Source organism: Marmota monax, unplaced genomic scaffold (assembly GCF_021218885.2).
Source record: "Marmota monax isolate L192 unplaced genomic scaffold, Marmota_monax_Labrador192_F-V1.1 WCK01_AAM20220418_F8-fsc00025, whole genome shotgun sequence".
Lineage (NCBI taxonomy): Eukaryota > Metazoa > Chordata > Mammalia > Rodentia > Sciuridae > Marmota > Marmota monax.
This window is the reverse complement of record NW_026691950.1, coordinates 11,093,938-11,115,697: the sequence shown is the minus strand read 5'-3', so window position 1 is coordinate 11,115,697 and position 21,760 is coordinate 11,093,938. Positions and strand designations below refer to the sequence as shown.

General features: G+C 42.5%; 1 protein-coding gene across 4 annotated transcripts in view; it reads left to right on the top strand.

The window, feature by feature from the left end:
* The window catches only part of Lnx1 (ligand of numb-protein X 1), a 168,353-nt gene that overhangs the window by 107,107 nt on the left and 39,486 nt on the right, over positions 1-21,760 (top strand). For all 4 annotated transcript variants that reach the window (XM_046461173.2, XM_046461092.2, XM_046461250.2 and 1 more), the window contains one exon: positions 21,373-21,614. In XM_046461173.2, the coding sequence (XP_046317129.1) occupies positions 21,373-21,614 (242 nt within the window). The remainder of the gene's footprint in view (positions 1-21,372; positions 21,615-21,760) is intronic.

Below are 21,760 nucleotides of genomic sequence, written 5' to 3'. Positions count from 1 at the left end.
CTACAAGAACCTGTGGGGCCATGAGTGGCCTCAAGCTAAAACCTGTGAGATAACCAAGTCAGCACCAGGCTTGTGGAAACTTGTTCTGGGGGTGAGGGATTCAGCCCCTTTCTCAGAAGGATTGTGAAGCTGTAAGATAGTGAGCACCACTGCAAATTAGGAAAACACATAAAGGCAAACAGATTCCCAAACTAGAAGAAAGTAATTACAATGGATAAGTAAGTCATCCTTGACTTAGAAAAATAACTTATTTATACCTTGAACCTATCTAGTTCATTGAACGTGTAGATATAAAAGTACCATTAACTGAAATTTTTGTGATTAGTATGCCAGGATGAAATGAAGTTAATCTTGGTGCTGACAATATAGAACTGCATTTTAAAATTCTTAGTGACATGGTTGATGTCTATAAACACTATTAGGGTTGGTTTCTGTTTGGGGGGGGGTGGGTTTTTTGTCTTTAGGGAAAAAAAGGAGTCTGAAAACTTCTTTCACCTACCATGTATATGGTGTCTAATTAATGAATTCCCCACTCCTGATTTAGATATCAGTTTCTATTACTTCAGAAAGATGACTGCATAGCTTACAAAGAGAAATTTGCTCTGTATTTGGGGAATTTTTTTGTCTGTTTATTTATTTAGATTTTGATACCAGGCATTGAACCCAGGGCCTGGCACATGCTAGGAAAAAGCTCACCCTGAGCTACGTTCCCAGCTCCTTGCTCTGTATTTTAATTCATTCTACAAACTCTATGAGCCTTCTTTGAAGTCAGCTTCTGGAGATATAAAAATTGTAAGATACCATGTTTACCAATAAGAGGCTTAGAATTTAAGTGGTAACAAATTCACAACTGGTAAATGTCAGAGGTTCAGAGATTCAAAAAGAAAAAATATAGTTGTTGCTCAGTATCTGTGATGGATTAGTTCCAGGACCTCCCTAGAATACTGAAATCCAGGGATGCTCAAGCCCTTTACATAAAACAGCATATAAGGCAGAGGGCACTAGGGAAGAATAGTATTACCTTAGATTAGGTAGAGGGAAGAGATGGGAGGGGAGGGGAGGGATGTGGGTATAGGAAAGATAGTAGAATGAAACAGACATTATTACTGTATGTATATATGTGACTGCATGACCAATGTGATTCTGCAACATGTACACTCAGAAAAATGAGAAATTATATTTCATCTATATATGATATATCAAAGTGCATAAATGCATTCTACTGTCATGTAAAACTAATTAAAACAAATTTTAAAATTTAAAAAAATATATATAATTTAAGTGGCTGGGAAAAAAGTACATAAAAATAAAATAAAATGGCATAGTATTTGTACACAATCCATATACATTCATCCATATCTATTATCCCTAGATTACTGGTAATATTTAATATAATGTAATTGCTGTGTCAATAGTTGCTACATTGTATTGATTAGGGAATAATGAAAAGAAAAACAGTCTGTACAAGTTCAGTCCAGATGCATTTTTTTCTGAGTTTTTCCAATGCCAGGTTGGTTAAATCTGCAGATGTGGAGAGCCTACTGGGCTTTTACCCTGGGGCTTAACGAAAAGATTTTAAGAGATGACCCTTGAGCTGGGTCTTGAAGATGCAAAGGGAGATTTTTGTTGGGCAATAACAAGGAAAGAGCAGATGGAAAAGCACTGAGATGGTGGCTGCTGGTGTCAGGATCAGGGCAGGTGGCTGGTGTGGCTGGAGGGAAGCACCCCTCATCACAGGGACTGTGGGAAGCCATGGATTCCTTCAGAATACCTTTACCAGCATCTTGGCTAATGCTTTCATTGGGCTTTAATATTTCTTTCTAAAAGTAATCATTAGGATGTTATGTTGCATTTCAGGGGTTAATGGCTTAATCGATTGGAAATTCAGACACAAGAATTCAGAATTAAGGAGATAGTTCAGAAGTAGTTGTTATGTCTTGTTGATGCACTAACCAATACACATAATTTTATGTCAAGATTTATATACTTCCAAAATTCAATTTCTTATATGAACATGGAGATGAATACTTAGGAATGTGTACTGAAGCAATTGTCCAATGAGGGGGTTTTGGTTTTTTGTATCACCAACAGAAAGAGGCCTCTTGATCAATGTGATGCATAATAGCAGAAATTGTTACATATTTTTTCTTTCCTAAAAAGTCCCAAAAATAGGGTATACAGACGCTTCTCAATTTAGGATAGAGTTACAACCTGATAACCCATTGTAAATTGGGAATGCATTTGCCACATGCAAAACCCTATGTGTCTTTGCTCAGTAGTACAGTACCATCTGTACTGTTGAGTGTCCGTGGTTTCCCTCAGTGATCACGTGGCGACTAGAGCTGAGGCTTGCCACCACCTAGCATCTCAAGAGAAGACGGGACCACATATAGAGAACCTGGGGAAAGATCAAACTTCAAAATCCCAAATCCTCCCGAATGCATCTTGTTTTTAATATCATCACAAAAGCCCAAAACTCTAATTTGAACTCTTTTAAGTCAGGAATTGCTGTAATACTTTTCCTTTATGCAGCTTCCAGACAAATAGCCTGCATTTTCAAAAATGGAGTGCCAATAACCAAGTAATTATTCTGATTAAGCAATAATTAGATAGATACTGGCAATTTGCAGAGTCCAATTTGCAAATTGCCCCTTTTATTAAATGACAGGGTACAGGCTGGCACTGCTCAGGTGGTATTTCCCAAAAATGGGGCTGAGCTCACAAAGAACTTCATTATTTTAACTAGCAGCCCAGCTTGCCAGTGCCCCGCCCCCAGCCCTGTCCCTGCCCCAGGAGTGCTCTCCCTGGCAGGGCCTGCCATTTCAGCCACAGCTCAATAGCATTGCTGGCCATGTTTTTGATCCAGGAAGAACCTTCTTTGACCAAGTCTACCTTTAAGCAGTTTTGAGGCACTGAAATGGCAGTATTGAGCTCTCTCTATCTACGGGTCTTACAGTTCTCTCCTCATGGTGGATGATGGCCAGTGGACTTTGTAGATGGAACAGATATAGTTCTTAGATCTCCTGAGGCCACCATAGAACTGGAATTGCAGACAGGGGGCCAATGTCTTTTTGATCTGTGTGGTTAGCTAGATAAGGTGGGTTGGGCTGAAACCATGGAAAAGCAAAAGCAGAATGAAAGAGGTAAGAAGTTTTAGGCTTGTGTTCTCTTGGTTTACCAGCAGTTTGACTTTGAACAAGTAACAGAGATTTTAAGGAGTTTTAAAAATCTGTCACTGGGGGAACCTTGTCCATGCTGAGTAGCTTCAAGAATTCTAAATGAGAGTGGAACTGAAGGGTGAGCATGTGTAAATATTAGAAGGCTCTGTGGTTGCAAAGGGCTAATAAGTTTAGAGTAATACCTAGCAGTACACAAAAGCTTTCTGGAAGCTTCTAAAACCATGCACAAATCTCCAGCTGCACACTGCAAGGCTTCTTCCATGCAAGGCCTCCTTCAGATCACATGGAAATTGGTAAAAAAATACTTCAGCATGAACAGAGCTGTTTTGCCAAGAAAGGGCCCATCCTCTTGGTAGACATATCCCCTGCTGGCACATGTGTTGGGAAGCAGGGCACTGGCTGGATGGGAGTCCCCCCCCAACTCCTCAGCTGCACTCCTGTGTGCAGGACCCAAATTGCTCAACTGTATTTACTTTTCTTAAATCTTACGTATGTTCTCCTCAGAAATGCAGCTGACTTTCTAGGAATTGAATGAGCCCAAGATGTGACACTGACTGATGGAAAGAACATGGGCTTGCTATCACACTGGCTTATTACCCATATTTTGGTTTACCATCTACTAGTTGTATTAAATTGAGTCTTCAAGGAAAATCTTTGCTATTGTATGACATTGGATGACCAACTTAACTTCTCTGAATCTATTTTTTTTAATTTACTAAATGAAAAACAGCACCACCTTGGTCCTCAGATTTAGTGGTGAGTATTAAATGTGATAAATACCATCTATGAGATGAGGGTATAGGGGTCAACAAATGTTTGTTCTATTGAGGGCCATGTCTGCCACTTCCATTAGCTCTTTATTTATTTTTAAGACAGGTGATCTCCACTCTCAATCACTAGCTCTACAAATCCATCATAATTTCAACAAGAACATGACCATATTGCTATCAAAGTCCAGTGAAAGCCTGTTGACTATTTATTTAATTTAAACCATAAGACTGTTGCTTATCAAACTGTATCTTCTGAAAACACATCCCCCTACCATTAACATTAAGAGTGCAGACAGGGAGTCCAAATCTCCTGGTTTTCTGGAGGAACAAAACTTATATGAAATGTCAGTCTTATATAATAAGATTGATGGTCAATTTAAGAAAAGGCTGACCAGCCAATGACAGTTAAATCAATGGAAAAGAAACTGTCTTCTGACTATCAGTTCTCAGTGTGGAAACTCAATCCTCTCCTGTAATTAACCAGATACTCTCACTGTCAGGCAAGCAGGATGATGGGGGAATAATGAGAGTGGAGCCCTCACTGAGTATGTTAGGAAAAAATTAGCAAAGTAAAAGGGGCTGCAAACTGTCTCAAATACCTTAAATTACCCGGATGCAGAATGATTTCTGTAATATACCTAGGCCTGTCTCCATTACCTGGGTTTGTCTTCTTTTGGAGATACACAAACTATAGTTCCAAGTTCACCTGTGAATCAGAAAATTTCTTTCCCACAGAGCACTGTCTGGGTTTGAATGAAATGTGCACATTTATATTCGAAAACTTGCACGACTTGAGATAATCTTTTCCAAGATTCACAGGATAGTACTAGAACAATCCTTAGTCTTTGTCAAGAACATAAATGCATGCCTAGATTGGGGTCTCCTTGGGATGTTCCTAGAGGGTCCTATTCTTTAATGTAGTTGGAGATCTGTGCAGTTGTTTTATATTATCATAAACAACTCACAGTAAATGAAATGTCTAACATCTTAATAAAAATTTACAATATCTAGGAGAGTTCAGATCCAAAGGATGTTAGCTTCAAAATCCACCACATGGAGACTGCGTCTTTGCTGACTGCCCTAATCCCCTGCAGCTTCGCATTCCCATCTCCTGTTTCCATTTTTGGCAGATGGGCAAAAGCTTGACTGGAACAACTTGGAAGTCCATGGCACCCTAATAAATCTGGGGATGCTGTTTACTCCTTCTAGAAAAATTGGACAGATTGAAATGTTTGACCCCATTGATCTCAGTGCGTTCTCTGGTGATAGATTTTAGTTATGAGTAAGTTGAGTGATGAATTGAGTGGTTGGCAGATGGCCAGACTCTATGTTTCACTTACACATTGTTTTCTTTTTCTGTTCTTTGCTATCTCTTCCACAAGGCTATTAAATTCCTAGAAAAGTGAAAGGAAAAAGAAATGGGTGGAGACCCAAAAGGCAAACTTTTAGCCCACAAGTGATTAAAAAAAAAAACAGTAGGTATGGCCATGTTTAGGATTCAGAATAGTAGGAATCAAAACTAAACACTGACTATTGAAGAGTTCATAGTAAAGACAGAGGCTTTACCAGGTGTGCAAAACCTCCACTGTGCTTATAGAAATCACCCTAATATGCATGGTGGGCAAGTAGTATTTTAAGACATTTACCCACCTTGAGAAGTTTATAACCTTAGTGTGCATGGTTTGAGGGTGTATGTAAAGATGAGTATAAAAGTAAATGAGATTATGAGGGTATTTTTTAAAGTTATTTCAATTTTTTTTTTTTTTTTGGTATTGGGGATTGAACCCAGGGGTGCTTAACCACTGAGCAATATCCCCAGCCCTTTTTATTTTTTATTTTGAGATAGGATGTCACTATGCTGCTCAGGGCCTTGCTAAGTTGCTGAGGCTGGCCTTGAACTTGTGATCTGTCTCAGCCTCCCAAGCGACTGGGATTACAGGTGTCTGCCACCATGTCTAGCTAAATTATTTCAATTCTTAAGTGAGGTTTCTGAATCAGGAACAGAGTGACTAGTTTTTATGTCAGGAATTGGAATCAAGAACCTAATTACTGAACTATTCCTGCATCGTCATTGAACAGGTGTTCCCTGAGAATCTGCTGCACTTGGAGCATCACCATCGTCCCCTGCACAGATCTTGGGCTTATAGTTAGAGCTGGAAGAGGGTCCAGTAGACCTCATTTGAAAGTTTTAATTATTTAAGAAAATGGAAAAAAATGAAACCCTTAATGAGGGTTGTTTTAAGCCAGAGAAATCCATCATTATGCTTATTGAAATGTACACCTTGAGCTATCTATAAGTTTGGGGAATGTTTTGTGATCCTATCAGCCCCTCTTGATGGGTCATTTGCCTGGTTGTATCTTACGGTATCATGCAAATAATAAAACTGTCAGAAGTCAACTTCTAGTAATTTAGAGAATACATTGCTTTGTGTAGTCTGGCACTGTCCAAGGTCAGGGTAAGTGGATGCTCTCTAGTGGAAGAGAGGGCAGTGAGCCTGAATTCTTCCTTTTTCCAAGTCCAAGTAGTCCCATAGTTGAGGGAAAAAGAAAAAGAAAAAGCACCCATTCTACCTCTTTCCTAGAGGGACTACCCAGTACCTCATGCTTTATTTATGAACAGTTCCCACACAGCCTGGGATAAGGAAAATAGCCTAGTAACTGCCCTGGGAGCACGGACACCTAGTCACCCAGCCTTGAAGAATGAAATGAATGATTTCAAGAATTCACAGAGCAGTGATTGGTCAGTGGGCAGTTAGGTTTAAGTACATGTATGTAATTCAGTCAATTAAATGAGATGGAACACTTTAGGATTGTGGCTCTCAAACATGACTATACACTGGAATCACCTGGGGGACTTTGCAAAAATACCAGTGTATAGTAGACCCACCCAGAGATTATGCCTTGCTTGATAGAAAAGGCATGTTGATAGAACAATGGTCAAGTTGCTTAGCAATATACCTTAAAATGTACAGTCTCTAAAAATATGCATTTCTTTTGGTCCAGTTGTAGGAAAATACAAAAATATAAACACCTATATGTGCGTGTCTAGGCATATGAAAAGATTGAAAGGCTAAATACTAACAGAGCAGCAGCAGTTTTCTTTGGGATGGAATTATGGATTATTTTTATTTTCTTCTTTTTATTTTTCCATATTTTCAAAAATGTTTGGCTCTTCCCTAAACCTCAGTTTTGAAATCAGAACAAAACGAGCTATTTCTATTTGACTCTAATGTAACCAATGAAGCATTTTATAAACAGCTTCCACGTAAAACAATACTTTATTCTTGAGAGAAGACATACAGGATGTGGTTGCAGGGAGTTTGACCTTTGACATGCCAGCAGAGGCAGGGGGGCTACAGCATCGTACGCCTGTAGTTTATCTAGTACATTCAAGTGGATTCAGTGTAGCACTCAATACATGGAAAATTCAAGATTGGTTTTTGGAATATTTTGGAATTTTTTTTCCCTGAATATATCTGATTCACACTTGGTGCACTCCTTGGTTGTGGAACCTGTGGAAGTGGAGGACTATGTAGCTCCCATGTCCTTGTTATCTGCCTATCTTAGTGCTGTGCTAGATTACTAACTACTACAGGGGCAGAGCCTTTTTTGGGGGGGATGAGGGTACCAGGAATTAAACTCAGGGGCACTCCAACTACTAAGCCATATCCCCAGCCCTATTTTGTATTTTATTTAGAGACAGAGTCTCACTGAGGTGCTTAGTTCCTTGCTTTTGCTGAGGCTGGCTTTGAACTGGCGATCCTCCTGCCTCAGCCTTCCAAGCCATTGGGAATATAGGCATGGGCGACCACACCCAGCAAGAGTCTTAGGAGCACCTAACCTATGTCCCACATTCAGTAGATATTATTAGCCACTTAAATATTTATGAAATGAGCCAGGTATTGAGTCACACATCTATAATCCCAACTACTTGGGAGGCTGAGGCAGCAGGAGGGCAACTTAGAGGCCAATCTGATCAATGCAGGGAGACCCTATCTCAAAATTAAATATACGAAAGAACTACAAATGTAGATCAATGGTCAAGTGCTTGTCCAGCATGTGAAAGGCCCTGGGTTTAACCCCCAGTACCCCAAAACAAATTAGAATGAATGAACGAATGAGTTCCAAGAGGAGAGAGATTATAACAGTCCCCCCACCCCTTATCCATGGTTTTCCTTCCCAAAGTTTCAGTTACCCATGGTTAACAAAAAGAAGATGGGTGAGTACAATACAATAAGATGTTTAGAGAGACCACAATCATGTTACTCTCATCACAATATATTGCTATAACTGTTCTATTTTTAGTTATTGTTCATCTTCTACCAATCCTGATTTATAAATCAAAATTTATCATAGGCATCTATGTATAGGGAGAGCATAATATACATAGGATTCAGTACCCTCTGAAGTTTCAGGCATCCACTGGGGGTCTTGGAATGTATCCCCAGGTGATAAGTGGGGGCTGGTGTACTGTGAAGCTTCAGCAGAGAGAACAAGATTTGAGGTAGGCTTTGGATACATGGGTGGAACTTGCATGGTGGCCACTAGAGTCCAGCCTGGGCAAAGACCTATGGTAGAGATGGATTGGAGGTGAAGAGAGACCGTTTGTTACTGTGCCTGATTGAAAGAAGCCTGTGTAGTGCAGCGTTAAGGTTTGGATATGAGGTGACCCCAAAAGCTCACATGGGAGACAATGCAATAAGGTTAGAGGAGAAAGGATTGGGTTGTGAGGTCTTAACCCAATCAGTGATTTAATCCCTTGATAGGGATTAACTGAGTGGTAACTGAACTGGTAGGGTGTGGCTGGAGGAGGTGGGAATTGGGGTGTGGATTTGGTGTATATATTTGTATCTGGAGAGTGGAGTCTCGTCTCTCTGCTCCCGGATCTCTGTGATGTGAGCTGCTTCCCTCTGCCACACTCTCCCACCATGATGTTCAGCGTCACCTGGGTCCCTGAGGAATGGAGCCAGCCTTCTATGGACTAAGACCTCTGAAACCATGAGCCCTCAAATAAACTCTTCCTCCTCTCCAGTTGTTCTAGTCAGATCCTTTAGTCACAGCAGCGAAAAAGCTGACAAAAATATGCAGTGACTGTGCCAAATGAAAGGAACTGAGCAGAACAGTAGCCAAAAGGTGGAAAAATGATGGAGAAAGAAGGGGTTTTCGGTTATCCAGCAAGTCAACATGGAGCTGGCATTTCCTGCCAACAGGAGAAGCATGACTCTGCTCCCCACCATTTACACAACACAGTGTAGAAGAAATAAAGTATGATTTACAGAAGGAGGAAGAAGGTTGTTTGTTTTGAATAGATTAAAAGGGGAGGAAGAACTGGGGTGGTGGCTCAGGGGTAGAGCACTTGCCTAGCACCTGTGAGGCACTGGGTTTGATTCTCAGCACTGCATATAAATAAAGAAAATACAGGTCCACCAACAACTAAAAAGGCTTTTTAAAAAAAATTAAAAAGGGGAGGAAGCTCATTTAGCAAATAAAATGACTGGAAAAATAGAGTTTTTGTTTCATGCAAAAAGATTTGGCAAAAGGAGCCGAATATCTTTGCATGACATTTTCTCAAACACAGAGGAGGAAGAACACAATTTCTCAATATCCGAGTGTCGGGTAGTGCATGTAAGAGTCTGACACCCAGTCCTGAAAAGGTTTGGACAAACTCTGGCATTTCATAGTTATCCTAGGAGTGCAATGGAATGCTCTTGGAGGACTGAAGGAAATGTTTTTATACGTCTGGAAATGATTTCCTCCCGAGTGCCACACCACCTTCCCCCACACTCCATCTTCACACTGAGCTGGGACAGACTCTGAGCAGCCCCTGGGATGGTAAAGACCTTACAAAAACACAAAGGCTTCAAAAACAAACAAACAACAAACATTATAGGAAGCTGCACACCAAGGCTGCTTTCAAAGCTGATCAGAAAAGCTCAATGATAGTATGTCTAGAAATTTTCACCACCATAAACACCACCCTTTCCAGTTACCCTAAAAATCCTTCCTGATCAATCCTGAAATGGAAAGCACAGTTGATCTGAGCCAAGCTTCTGTCATTTGCAAGTGTTATAAAATTAAGTTCAGGCCAGGATCATTGTTATACGCCTGTAATCCCCGTGGCTCAGGAGACTGAGGCACGAGGATCATGAGTTCAAAGCCAATCTCAGCAAAAGCAAGGCACTGAGCAACTCAATGAGACCCTATCTCTAAATAAAATACAAAATAGGGCTGGGGATGTGGTTCACTAACCTAGTTCCCCTGAGTTCAATCCACGATACTCCAACCTCCCAAAAACTTAAGTACAATCACTCAGAATGGAAACAGGAATTGCAGGGAACAAAGGTTAACCCCAAAGAAACTGACTACCCCCCACACCTACATACCTGAATCCATCCATGGCAGCTGACAGAAAACTCAAATCATCTGTAGCATGGGAATTATCTGCTCCCCTCCCCCAAAGTGTCTAGGGAAAGAACTCAGTGATCCCAAAGATGTCAGAGACTCACAGAACGGATGAACTACTCTGACGTCTCTGTGAAGAATGGACCTGGCATGTGGACTGTGCCCAAGCCCTCCACCTTCCCTCATTAACCACTGTCAACCTCACATCTGGTTTCGGCTTTGGAATTCTTCAGCCTCAGCCCAGGGAGCAGCACTGGTATTTATCAGGCGCTCCTGGCTATCAGCTCAGCTCTTCCTAAACTAAACAGTGGGTTCAATTCCTTTAGTTGCTGGAAGCTCTGGAATTGTGTAAGGTTTGGACTAGCCAGGGTTGCCATGAGGGGCTGCACTGAGACAGTTTGGGGATGGCATTTTGGAACCCAACATCTAACAGAGCAGCTTAGGATCCTGTGCTGGGGAGGTGCATGAGGTCCCCTCCAAAACCAGCTTCTGCTTCTCTTAAATCTTCGAGCAAAAACATAGGAAAAGACAGAAGATGTACTGCAGAATCATGGTTAAGAGTGTCCTATTCAGAGTCATAACTCTGATGCCAAACTCTGTCTTTGCCACTCATAAGGTGACCATCTTGTTTTTTGCCTGGGACTGACCAATTTTAAAACTAAAAATTCTACCTCTCAAAAACCAGGTCTGGGACTGCTCATCATCCTAGATGCTAACTATATGACTCTGGGCAAGTTAACCTATGCCTTGTTTCAAATATGCAAAACGGAGGCAATGATCATGCCTACCTCATTAGGTTATTGTTGGAAGAATTAACTGGGTAAGACCAACCTGACCCAGGTTAAGGCCTGTGTGTATATGTGTTAGTTGAGACCTAACATATGTAGAGAATTTAAATCAGCAATAAAAACCCAGTCAGGGGCTGAGGATGTGGCTCAAGTGGTAGTGCGCTTGCATGGCATGTGTGAAGCCCTGGGTTCTATCCTCAGCACCACATAAAAATAAAATAAAGATATTGTGTCCACCTAAAACTAAAAAATAAATATTAAAAAAAAAACAGTCAGAGCTGTGTCTAACTTTCAGGTTTTGCTTTAATATTGTGCCATCTGGGGTAAATTACATAACCTTTTTGAACCTCATTTTTCCACACCTGTAAAATGGGAATAATATATCCAGTTGGGGCCATGTTTAATAGGATAAGCCCCAGAACTGTGCCTGCTAATAAAGATCAAATAGCAGACAACAGCTCAGTTGATGAGCCTTGTGATTAAAAGGAGCAACCGGGACGTGGCAGCCCATGCCTGTAATCCCAGCAACTCGGGAGGCTGAGGCAGGCAGATCGCAAATTCAAAGACAGCCTCAGCAACTCAGTAAGACCTTGTCTCTACTAAAAGGGCTGGAGATATGGCTCAGTGGATAAGCTCCTCTGGATTCAATCTCTGATACAGAGAGAGAGAGAGAGAGAGACAGACAGAGAGAGAAAGAGAAAGAGAGAGAGAGAGAGAGAATAGTGTACTAGCTAGTGTCGTGGTCACCTTGGCCTCCTCTCCTCACTGTTTACAACCAGGGCAGATGCTGTTATGAGTGCACAGGAATATGCCAATGCCTGAACTAACGGGCTCCCCCTAGAGGTGGATGGATAAATCACACAGAGGAGTCACCCTGCCCCTCCCTGTCACCACAGGATCCTTTCAAGGCTCCATCTCTAGGATTCAGAGGCCACGCCTGATCCTGGAGATAATTACGTTATTTTTGGAGAGGAAGAATGGCAATGAGAAAACAAGCTCGAGGGCACACAGGGACCCAGCAACATGTTCCACTGACAAATGGCCCTGATGACAGGGCCGACATGAAGGCACAGGCAGCATAATGGTCACAGTTAGCTCTTGCCTGTCACCCTAGGCCCCAAGATGCCAACTGGATAAGAACAGGCCACGCTTGACAGCTTGTGCCTCCTGTGTTCCCCATAGCAGCCACTCAGTAACTGGCGGCAAACGATATCAAAAGCAAAGAGTCTAAAATTATAAATAACCTGCTTCTAATTTTCCTTGCTTTTTCTCTGCCTCCCATGTTGCAATCACCTCCCAATTATCAGCCATCAGTCTACATGGCATCTTGGGGTGTGCACCCAGTTAAGTTCTGCCTGCCTTGGGTTCAGACCCCAGACCTTCCACTTACCATGTGACCCCGGAAGAGTTACTTCATCTCTCTGTGCCTTGATTTCTCATAGGCCAAGTGGGCATGTAACAGGATCTCCCTTGAGTGGATGGGGTGAGGACTGGATGGATTTATGTGTACAGAGTGTGTAAAACAGGGTTTAGTCCATAGATGATAATAAGTGGACTGGAAATATTGGCCATAACTATGTGGTCATTGATTTGTGGGTTGAGATTTGATAAGAGATGAGGTTTTAGTTGGCTTTTTCACAACTGTGACTAAAAGACCTGACCAGCACAATTGTAGAGGAGGAAAAGTTTATTTGCGGGATCACGGTTTCAGAGTTCTCATTCCATAGACAGCCAGTTTTATTCCTCAGGTCTCCACGTGAGGAAAAACAACATGGTGGAAGAATGTGGCTGCAGGAAACAGCTCACATGGTGATCAGGCAGCAGAAAGAGAGGCCTCCATTATCCAAAGCCACGCCCCCAATCAACTGCTTCCTCCAACCACACCATACCTGCCTCCAGTCACCACTTAGTTAATCCCATCAGGGATCAATTCACTGATTAAGTTAAGGATATGACCCAATCATTTCTTATATTTTCTCACGTGAGCTTTTCTGGGACACCTCACATCCTAACCATCACAGATGGAATCACAGATTCTTACAGAAGCTAATTCTGTAAACTAATAGAAAAGAGAGATAGGAAAGGACATCTTTAACATTAGGTGGAAAAATGTTCACTTCCTCTTTCCCTCCCTTCTACCCTCCAAGGTAGAAACTGGCCTTGTTCAGAGACTGGCCAGCTGTTTCTCACACCTGCCCAGCACTGGATAATACCTCCACTGCAAACATCAGTATCTTGGCAAAACTGAGTCAAGTGCTTGCTTAGGTTGGCCTTGGTCCATTTGTCACCTGAGTGAACTCTATCCTGAGGACACGCTGAACCTTCTGCTCCTCTTCCCACCAAGCTACGAAACAGCGGATCCAGCTGCCCCTAACTTGGCCTTTGTTTTCGCATATCTCTCCAGGTTGTTTTGAATTTTCCCTTTCTGGTGTTCTGGTGTTCATCAGCAAGTGAAACAGAGGTGGTTAGAAGAACTGGGAACATATATGCCCACTAGGGACATTTCTCCCCAGTGGTTTGGAGGCAGAAGAAAGGGGCTAATGAGGGGAGGCAGCGTGTGGCTGGGGTGATGTAAGAGAAACAATGGTTCTCCAGCTCAGGGGCTGCTCAGAATCAAACTCATACTCAGGATCTAAGCTGACTCCCAGAGGGTGGGCTTGCCGAGATGATGATTTCTTCTATTAACTGACAGGTCACCCGTGACTACAAGTGCTGGGGGTGTTTTCATGTACGGTTTCTGATACCTGTGTAAGTGGCCATGAGGGTCTATCCCAGGGAACATGGATTATAACCTAGAAGGGGACAAAAAGCCATCTGAACGAGGAAGAATGACTCCACCTAATATTCTTAGCCCAAAGTGATGTTATTCAAGAAGATGCAGCCTAAGAATATGCCTCGAGGCATAATAATTATGTTAGTTTCTGCTTAATGAGTTGCTACTACACAGCTGGGCAATTTTAATGAATCTTTAAACTCATGGTAAATAAAAATTATTGTGTCCATTCTACAGATGGGAAATGATGTACAAAGGGACTGAGGAATTTGCCCAACTTTGCAGAGCTGGTTGATGGCAGACCTAGGATTCCCACCTAGGTATTTTAAACTTGAAAGCCTGCACTATTTCCATCTCACCGTACCATCTTTCTGAGGAAGCTCTCTATAGCATTCATTGAATCCAAAATTATATTTCAGTATCACTTTAAAAAATCCCTATGGAACCAACATCATGTGTCAAAGGGGACGGTATATGGCAATAATTACTCTTTAGTCCCAGGTTTTAAAACCCAGAGCAAATAAAATCCAATGAAAGTTTTAAGGGAAGTATATGAACAAAAGGAAGACCAACTGAAAAAAAAAATCTACCTTTCCCTTCCCACCTCCACCCCCACCCCTCTCTCTGGCCTTGGATTGGAGTGCATGAAAATGAAAAGGAAATAATGATGATCTTGCTGAGGGAAAGGGAGATGCCCATTGGTATGACAATCACCCACAAGTAATTATGTGTTATCAGGGCCATGTGGGTGCAGCCTGAAATCCCCAACATGGTAATTTCAACAAACAGAACACTAAAAGGGGTGACTGTTACTCAGTTCAATTCAACAAATGTTTACTTAGAGCCTTGTGGTTGCCCAGAGCTAACCAGTTAGCAGAGTTGATGTGTCTTGACCGGTGGCCATGAAACACATGGGAATCTAGGAGCCTGTTCTTCCCAAGCACCAGGATGAGGAAGCCACCTCAGTCCTAGAGAGCGAGCCTGCCATTTTTAGAGGTTGTCTCCATTGACTTAATTATAGACTAGTAAATTCCAATCTCTCTGTGAAATGCTCCCCTATCATAGATTTTTTTTTGGTATAATAATTGTTATTGCATTGGAATTTTGAGTCACAAAATCTGTTGTTTGGATGGTATATTTAGGCTTTAAAATATTGTTCCCCCCAATAATTTTAAAAATGAATGTGCCTGGACTAATTGTTCAAGGAATGTTCACCATGAAGGTCAGCATCTCACATCTGGCCTCATTCATGAGTTAGGATCTTAGCCTGCAGAGACTGAGTACCACAGTGGTGGGGTATAGACTTCACACTGAGATGGTACAGTGCCAAGGGGCACTTCATCTGGGTAGAAGCACAACTGACCTGAGTCATCTGATGAATATAAATATCCAGTTAAGATACAGATTGAGAATACCTTATCTGAAATGCTTGGGACCAAAAGTGTTTTGGATTTCAGATTTCCTTTAGTATTTTGGAATATTTGCATACACATAATTAGATATCTTGGGGTTGAGACCTAACGCTAAACACAAAATTTGTTTGTTTCATATACACCTCATACATATAGCCCAAGGGTAATTTTATTCAGTATTTTTAGCACATGCATTGACTGGACCCCATCACATTTCAGATGTGAAATGTTCCACTTGGGGCATTATGTCAATGCTGACAATGCTTCAGATTTAGGAGCTTTTTGATCAGGATTGCGCAACGTGTGATTCTCTCTACAGTCTAGAAACTGAGTTAATTCTTTTATTAGGGAAAGTCATTCTTTCACTCACATATTCTATATTGAGCTGGATACAGTGGCACAGGCCTGTAATCCAAGCAACTCGGGAGGCTGAGGCAGGAGGATCACAAGTTCAAAGCCAGCCTAGTAACTTAAGGAGTTCTGGATATCTCTTGCTGGATGATATCTGGGTGTCAAGAGAGAGAAAGAATCAAGGACAAGCCTAAGATTTGGGGGCTGAACAAAGGAAGGATGTAAAATAAGGACGATGTGGGAAGAGCTGGTTTGGCAGGGAGAGTCGGAGTGTTGTGTGTTAGGTTGAAGATGCCTGTTAGATGTCCAAGTGAAGATGTGCAGTGGGTGCTCTGATAAAAAGTCTGAAGTCCTAGGGAAGCTCTGGGCCAGAGGCCCAGGGAGAAAGCATGGAACCCACATTCTGGATTCAGATCCCAGCTCCTCTCTGTGGACTTGGACTCATTCTCCCTCTGGCTTCTGTATCCTCATCTATAAAGTGAGGTGGTGCAACCAATGCCTCAGGATAGCTGGGAGCAGGTGGGAAGGTAGTCAAGGCCTCATTTGTGAAGCATGATGCAGACTACAAGATGAGACGTGAGCGATGCTCGTCTCCTCTTGCAACCTCCTGCTGGGTTGCTGGACCCTGTAGATGAAACCATGAACAACGCAATGGGTCAGGAAAGGCCCACATCAGCATGAGAAGGTGGGACCCAATCCTGCAAGCAGTGGGACACATTTCCAAGGGAAGTCCATGAGTAAAAGGAAATGGTGTTAGTGTGGTTACAGTGGACTGGACGGTGGGAAATTGGGGACATAGACCTGGAACAGGGAGGGGGTTCAGGAGGAGGTGTGGTGCAGGAGGACTAGGGCAAAGGCAGTGGCCCTGGAGAAGGAATTAGGGGCTGAGCACACTAAGGCCCACCCTCAGTCTCTGGGGTCACCAGCACCCTGATGAAGACCTTCTCTGAGCCCCAGCCCTGTGAGTCCCTGAGACTCCCATAGCCTGTTTCCCAGTTGCCTTCCCAAGAACATGGAGAAGAGCTGCTTCTCTCCCCCAGCCACCATCTCCCATCAGAATCACTCATCCTGTTCTATGGAACAGCAAGAGCCTCACACTCGGCTCTTGGCAGGGAAACCCGCTTCTCTCCAGAGTGTCCTAATCCTGGTTCCCTTTGCCTGAGAGAAAGAACATGCACATCCACAAGGGGTTAATGTCTCCCTTTACAGTTAAATATTAGCTTCCGGAAAGCTGTTCGTTCTCTCAGGAGTGAAGCAGTTGAGACTTCAGCCTCTTTCTCCAAATGAACTGGAAATGGGGGTGGGGCAGGTAATGAAAGGGATGCCGCCCTCAGGGGCCATCTCACCTCTGCATGCACACACGCCTGTGCAGGCACACACACATCTCACCCACATACCTTACACAGGTGGGAAGAAAGGGAGATTGGGGGTAGAGGAGGAGGAGGGCAGTGTTGCTGCCTGAGGCACTGAAAAGAGAAAAGGACCCAACCTACCCACCTGGCCATTTTTTCTTATTACCAGAGATTGGAAAGTGCCACCTCTTGAGATAGATCTCTCCTACATATGTGTTTTGTTTGGACCATGCAGTGTTTTTTTTAAATTTTTGAATTTGTGGCCAACATTTAAAAATCAAGAGAGATTTCACATTTTAAAAAAATGATTCTTGGCATGCAAAATGCTTGCTCCAGCAGCACGGGACTGGCCTTCATAAGGCTACAATCAGCAAAGCTCTATAGTAGCCACTGGGTCCTACTCCCAATAGCAGTCTTCACCATGGTCCCCACCCAGTCCCTCCTCCCTCCTGTCCTCAAAGCACTATGAGTTTGCAAGCCCAGGTTTAAAGGAAGGTCAGAGTGGGTGATTAATGAACTCCAAGAGAGGAGCAAACTGGTTGTTTATCTGGTATAAAAGTGAAATGAGAAAGAAAGAATAAAAGTTAGATTGAGGGGAGGTTAGGTAGTTGCTCCGACGACAGTGATGAAGGTATTGAAGGTCACTTTCTTGTGGACAACTCTTGCTCTCCTGTCATAAGAGGATGAGTTCACCATAGCAGGTTGCCATTCCCTATAAATAGGCTACTGCTGCCTGGCTGGCCCAACCAGGAGGACACTCTTCAGGACCTCTGTGAATTGTGTCTGGAATCTGTCCTGCTTCATCTCCAACTCACTTTTAACAGTGAATTCACAGACCAAGGAATTTTGTAGGAAAGAGGTTTGTTTTCTCCCCACAAAAGAAACAAAAATCGCAGCAGAGCTAGGGTTAGATTTCTTCCAGATTTGCCTCTGCTTGCTTTGATAAAGGAGCGCAGGCCCCCCCTACTCCATTATCACCAAGACAACCAGTGTTCCGAATTGCTTGTTTTAATGGACGTTCAAACATCCAGAGTTTGTGGTTCAGTTGGAAAGTGGTTTTCTGTGTTCCTTGTGTTCATCCTTCAAGTTCAGAGCCATCACCACCTGAGAGCACTTAGCAAGCTCAGGATAACTGAAAGACAGCATAAATCCTGCTTGCTTTGAACACAACCCAGGGCTCACAGTATGTTCCTGAACTGGCCAACGGTAACCAGCTCTTCCTCTCTCCTTCCCTCTTGTGTGCTTGTAAATCAAGAGGCCCCAGTATTAGTCACCACAAAAGAGATAATTAGTAAGTACAAAGCTGCTCCCTCCATCCATCACTCTGTGCCTTAGATTCCAGCTTAGCCAAGAGGTTGGAGCAAGCTAACATTGCACAAGGATGAGTTACTTAAACAAGATTATTTTTTGTTTTCAAACAAAGCTTATGAGTCTGTTTCACTCTTAATTCTGCATCCTCCCCAGTCATAAGAACAGCTGTGACCCAGGGCCAAAGGGAAGGTCCTTACCCATTGCATGAAGTTTGCCTTTCCTGGAACCCCAGGAATTTGAAATAGCAATGCTACTTTAATGGCATAGTCTTGGGGACTCAGAACTTTTAGGAATGCTTCACCCATCTTCAATGATCAGGAAACAGAATAAGATGCCACTTTCTTTTACTGGGATATGCCATGTCCTCCCCAATAAGAGCTTGCTTGTGCCTTTGCCAGCCTTTTGTCCAATTGGAAAATTAATTTCCTGCTCTGGCAGGGCATATGGTCAAGGGCAACTGTTGCCCCCAAAAAATAAAGGCTGTTTCCAGACCCACTAAGCAGTCTAGGAACTTCCTTCCTGTGCCTTGCTGACCAAATATTGCTGGCCTGCATAGAAGTGTTCCACTCATGTATTTATGACTTGGGAGCTGCTCAAATGCACACTGGCTTCTATTTTTTCCATCACACAATGTTTCTTCCAGTTTTTGAATTTCCCATATCAACCACTTTGCTATTTTTAAGCAGAATATTTTCAAGCCAAAGTAGCTGGTCGGTATGATAAAATCTCACTGACTCAATTAGGAGCTTGAACTCTTCCCAGGGGGGCGGTATAAGCAGTATGAACTGGGCCTTGTCCCAGCCTTTCTCTTCTTCTAGAAGATGAGGGTACACAGTTGTATAATCCTAGTTCTTTTCCATTAAGATTTAAAATCATGTTTCATCATAGCTAAGATGCTACTAATTCTAAGAAACATCATACTGAAAGTGCTTGAAAGAAACATAAATTTTAGAAGTTCCACTGGTTAAAAGATCTTGAAACATCTTTAAAGATGTTTGGTCCCATGGTGACTGGATTGTTCACAACAGACTCTTGTGCTTTGAAATCCTTTAAGGCAGAATTGGCAACTTCTCCTTCCCTGTGTTGTGTTGTTTGATAGGACATAGTTGATCCTTTTTGAAGATCTAAATAACAAAATGTAACATCACCTTTCATCTCCTTGGAGGTGTCTTTCTAAGCAAATAAAGCATTTACTTTTTCCTTTGCAAGAAAATGTGGGATTTCAGATCTACTAAGGATGAATATTTGCTTTATCCATATCCAATGTGTACCCCTCTGCTCTGTTTCTGAGACTTTCTATGTGTACGGTAGCTTTTCATTTCAGTGCTGATTCATAATGTAAGCTTTTCTAAGATACTTAAGTGGCAGTTAAACTCAGGGTTGTAGTGCCAAGAGTGAGGCCAACACAGCAGAAATGACAAGAAAGACACCTGTGATTGTGTGGCCACTCTCAGGCAATGACATCCATGTCGTGACTGCTCCTTGGCAACAAACACGTACCCACATCAATCACACTTGTTACAATATGAAAAAAATAAGCATTTAAAAATAGCTAAATAATGGAAAGGTCTACAATTCACATTTACTGTGTATCTAGCAAGGTAAACTCTTAGCATGATAGTCTCCATTTCCAAGGAGCAAGGGAAACTGTTAATAAGACAGTATCAACAAAACTTCATACCAAGAAGTAAGTGTAGATTTTTTAACCAGGTTAAAAAAAATGCCCCACATCCCTCAGTTCAGTAAATTTAAGGGCAAGGATTCTGATCCAGACAATAGGGCCTTCTATCCTGCCAGTTCTATGGTTATAAGGGTAGTAGACATCATGCATGCAGATCAACTGTAGACCAACATTGGATTCTGTTCCTTTCCAGGATTTTTCTTCCAATGAAGCATCATTTCCCACAGGATCACAAAAGTCTTTTTTAAATAGCTCAATCAAATAGGGTTTTTTATAATTAATTGATCAGAATAACTTCTAATTAGCATGTCTAATACATGCCAATGGCCACTTCTTAAAGGAACTCATGGGAATGATTTCTGTTTTTTCAACTATGGGAGCTGCCTACCCTCACCACAGTGCAATGAGATAGTTAAATCATCATCATTTCCCAACCAGAACCTTGCCTGTGAGCAAGGTTCTGGTTGGGAAATGACTTGTCCAGTGACAACAGAAATGCAGTCATGGCAAAATAGGGGCCTAGATCATCTCAAACCTTGGACTCCCAAGCTTAGGGATCATCTTCTCTTTCTAATTCTCCCTATTACATCAATGACTGGTCTTACAGAGTTAGTTTGTTTGATTTTTACATAAATGGATGGTAAAACAAATAGGTTTACATAAATGGATGGATAGAAGCAAATATGTTTTTGTTAAAAAATAAAATAAAATAAAAACTATTTTATTCTCCTAATGTTAGAAAATGTGACCATGAATGACATTTTCCAGTGTATAACATCCCTGGTCCTAGCCTCTCTGAGCAATAAGGGAGGTCCTTGGAGACCAGCCCAGAGGCAGAAATGGAAGCCACCAAGCCTGCCCCTAGAGAATAGCGATACTGAGAAAACTCCTGTGGCTTTGTGGCAATGGTGCTTTGGTTTCCATGGACAGTTAAATATGGATTCTGGGAGGAGCTTTGTATTTATGTTCAATACTGTGGGAGCAAAACCCAAAAGAAAGGAGTGAGAGTATGACTATGAGCTTTCATGGTCAAAATAGATACCAGCAAGAAGAAATTACCAAGTCCAAACAGGTAAAGATCACCATCCTCCAACCCTAGTCACGTAGACACCAGAATGTTCATAGATTTGCATTCCAGCAACTGGGGTAGAGGCTGCATTAGGAGAATACAATAAGAACCCTTTAATTGTTTTCTCAGGTTGTTAATCCATTTGGTGGCAATGTTGGTATATTGAGTTCCTACGTGTGAAAAGGGAAGGGGGCATAGGGCTGGCCTATGTGTTTGAAGAGGCCTGACTGAACAATGACCACAGGGGGGACCCCTTTCTGACCTCCCCACTCCTCCTGTCTCAGCTGTAAAGGTGCCTCCCACTATGGCCTGACCAAAGACAGGAAGAGGCGCTCACAAGATGGCTGCCCAGATGGCTGCGCCAGCCTCACAGCGACGGCGCTCTCCCCAGAGGTCTCTGCGGCTGCCACCATCTCCTTAATGATGGACGAGCCTGGCCTAGACAACCCTGCCTACGTGTCAACGGCCGAGGATGGTCAGCCAGCAAACAGTCCCTTGGACTCTGGCCGGAGCAACCGGACTAGGGGTGAGTCAAATGGGTGGGTGTTGGGGAATGGGCTCTTGGCCTTCCTTGGGATTGCCCTCTACGGAATACTCACTGTGGAAAATTCTGGAAATGTTTTTGTAAGGGAAATGGTTCTGGTAGTTTTGGCAGCCACTCCGCGTCCAATT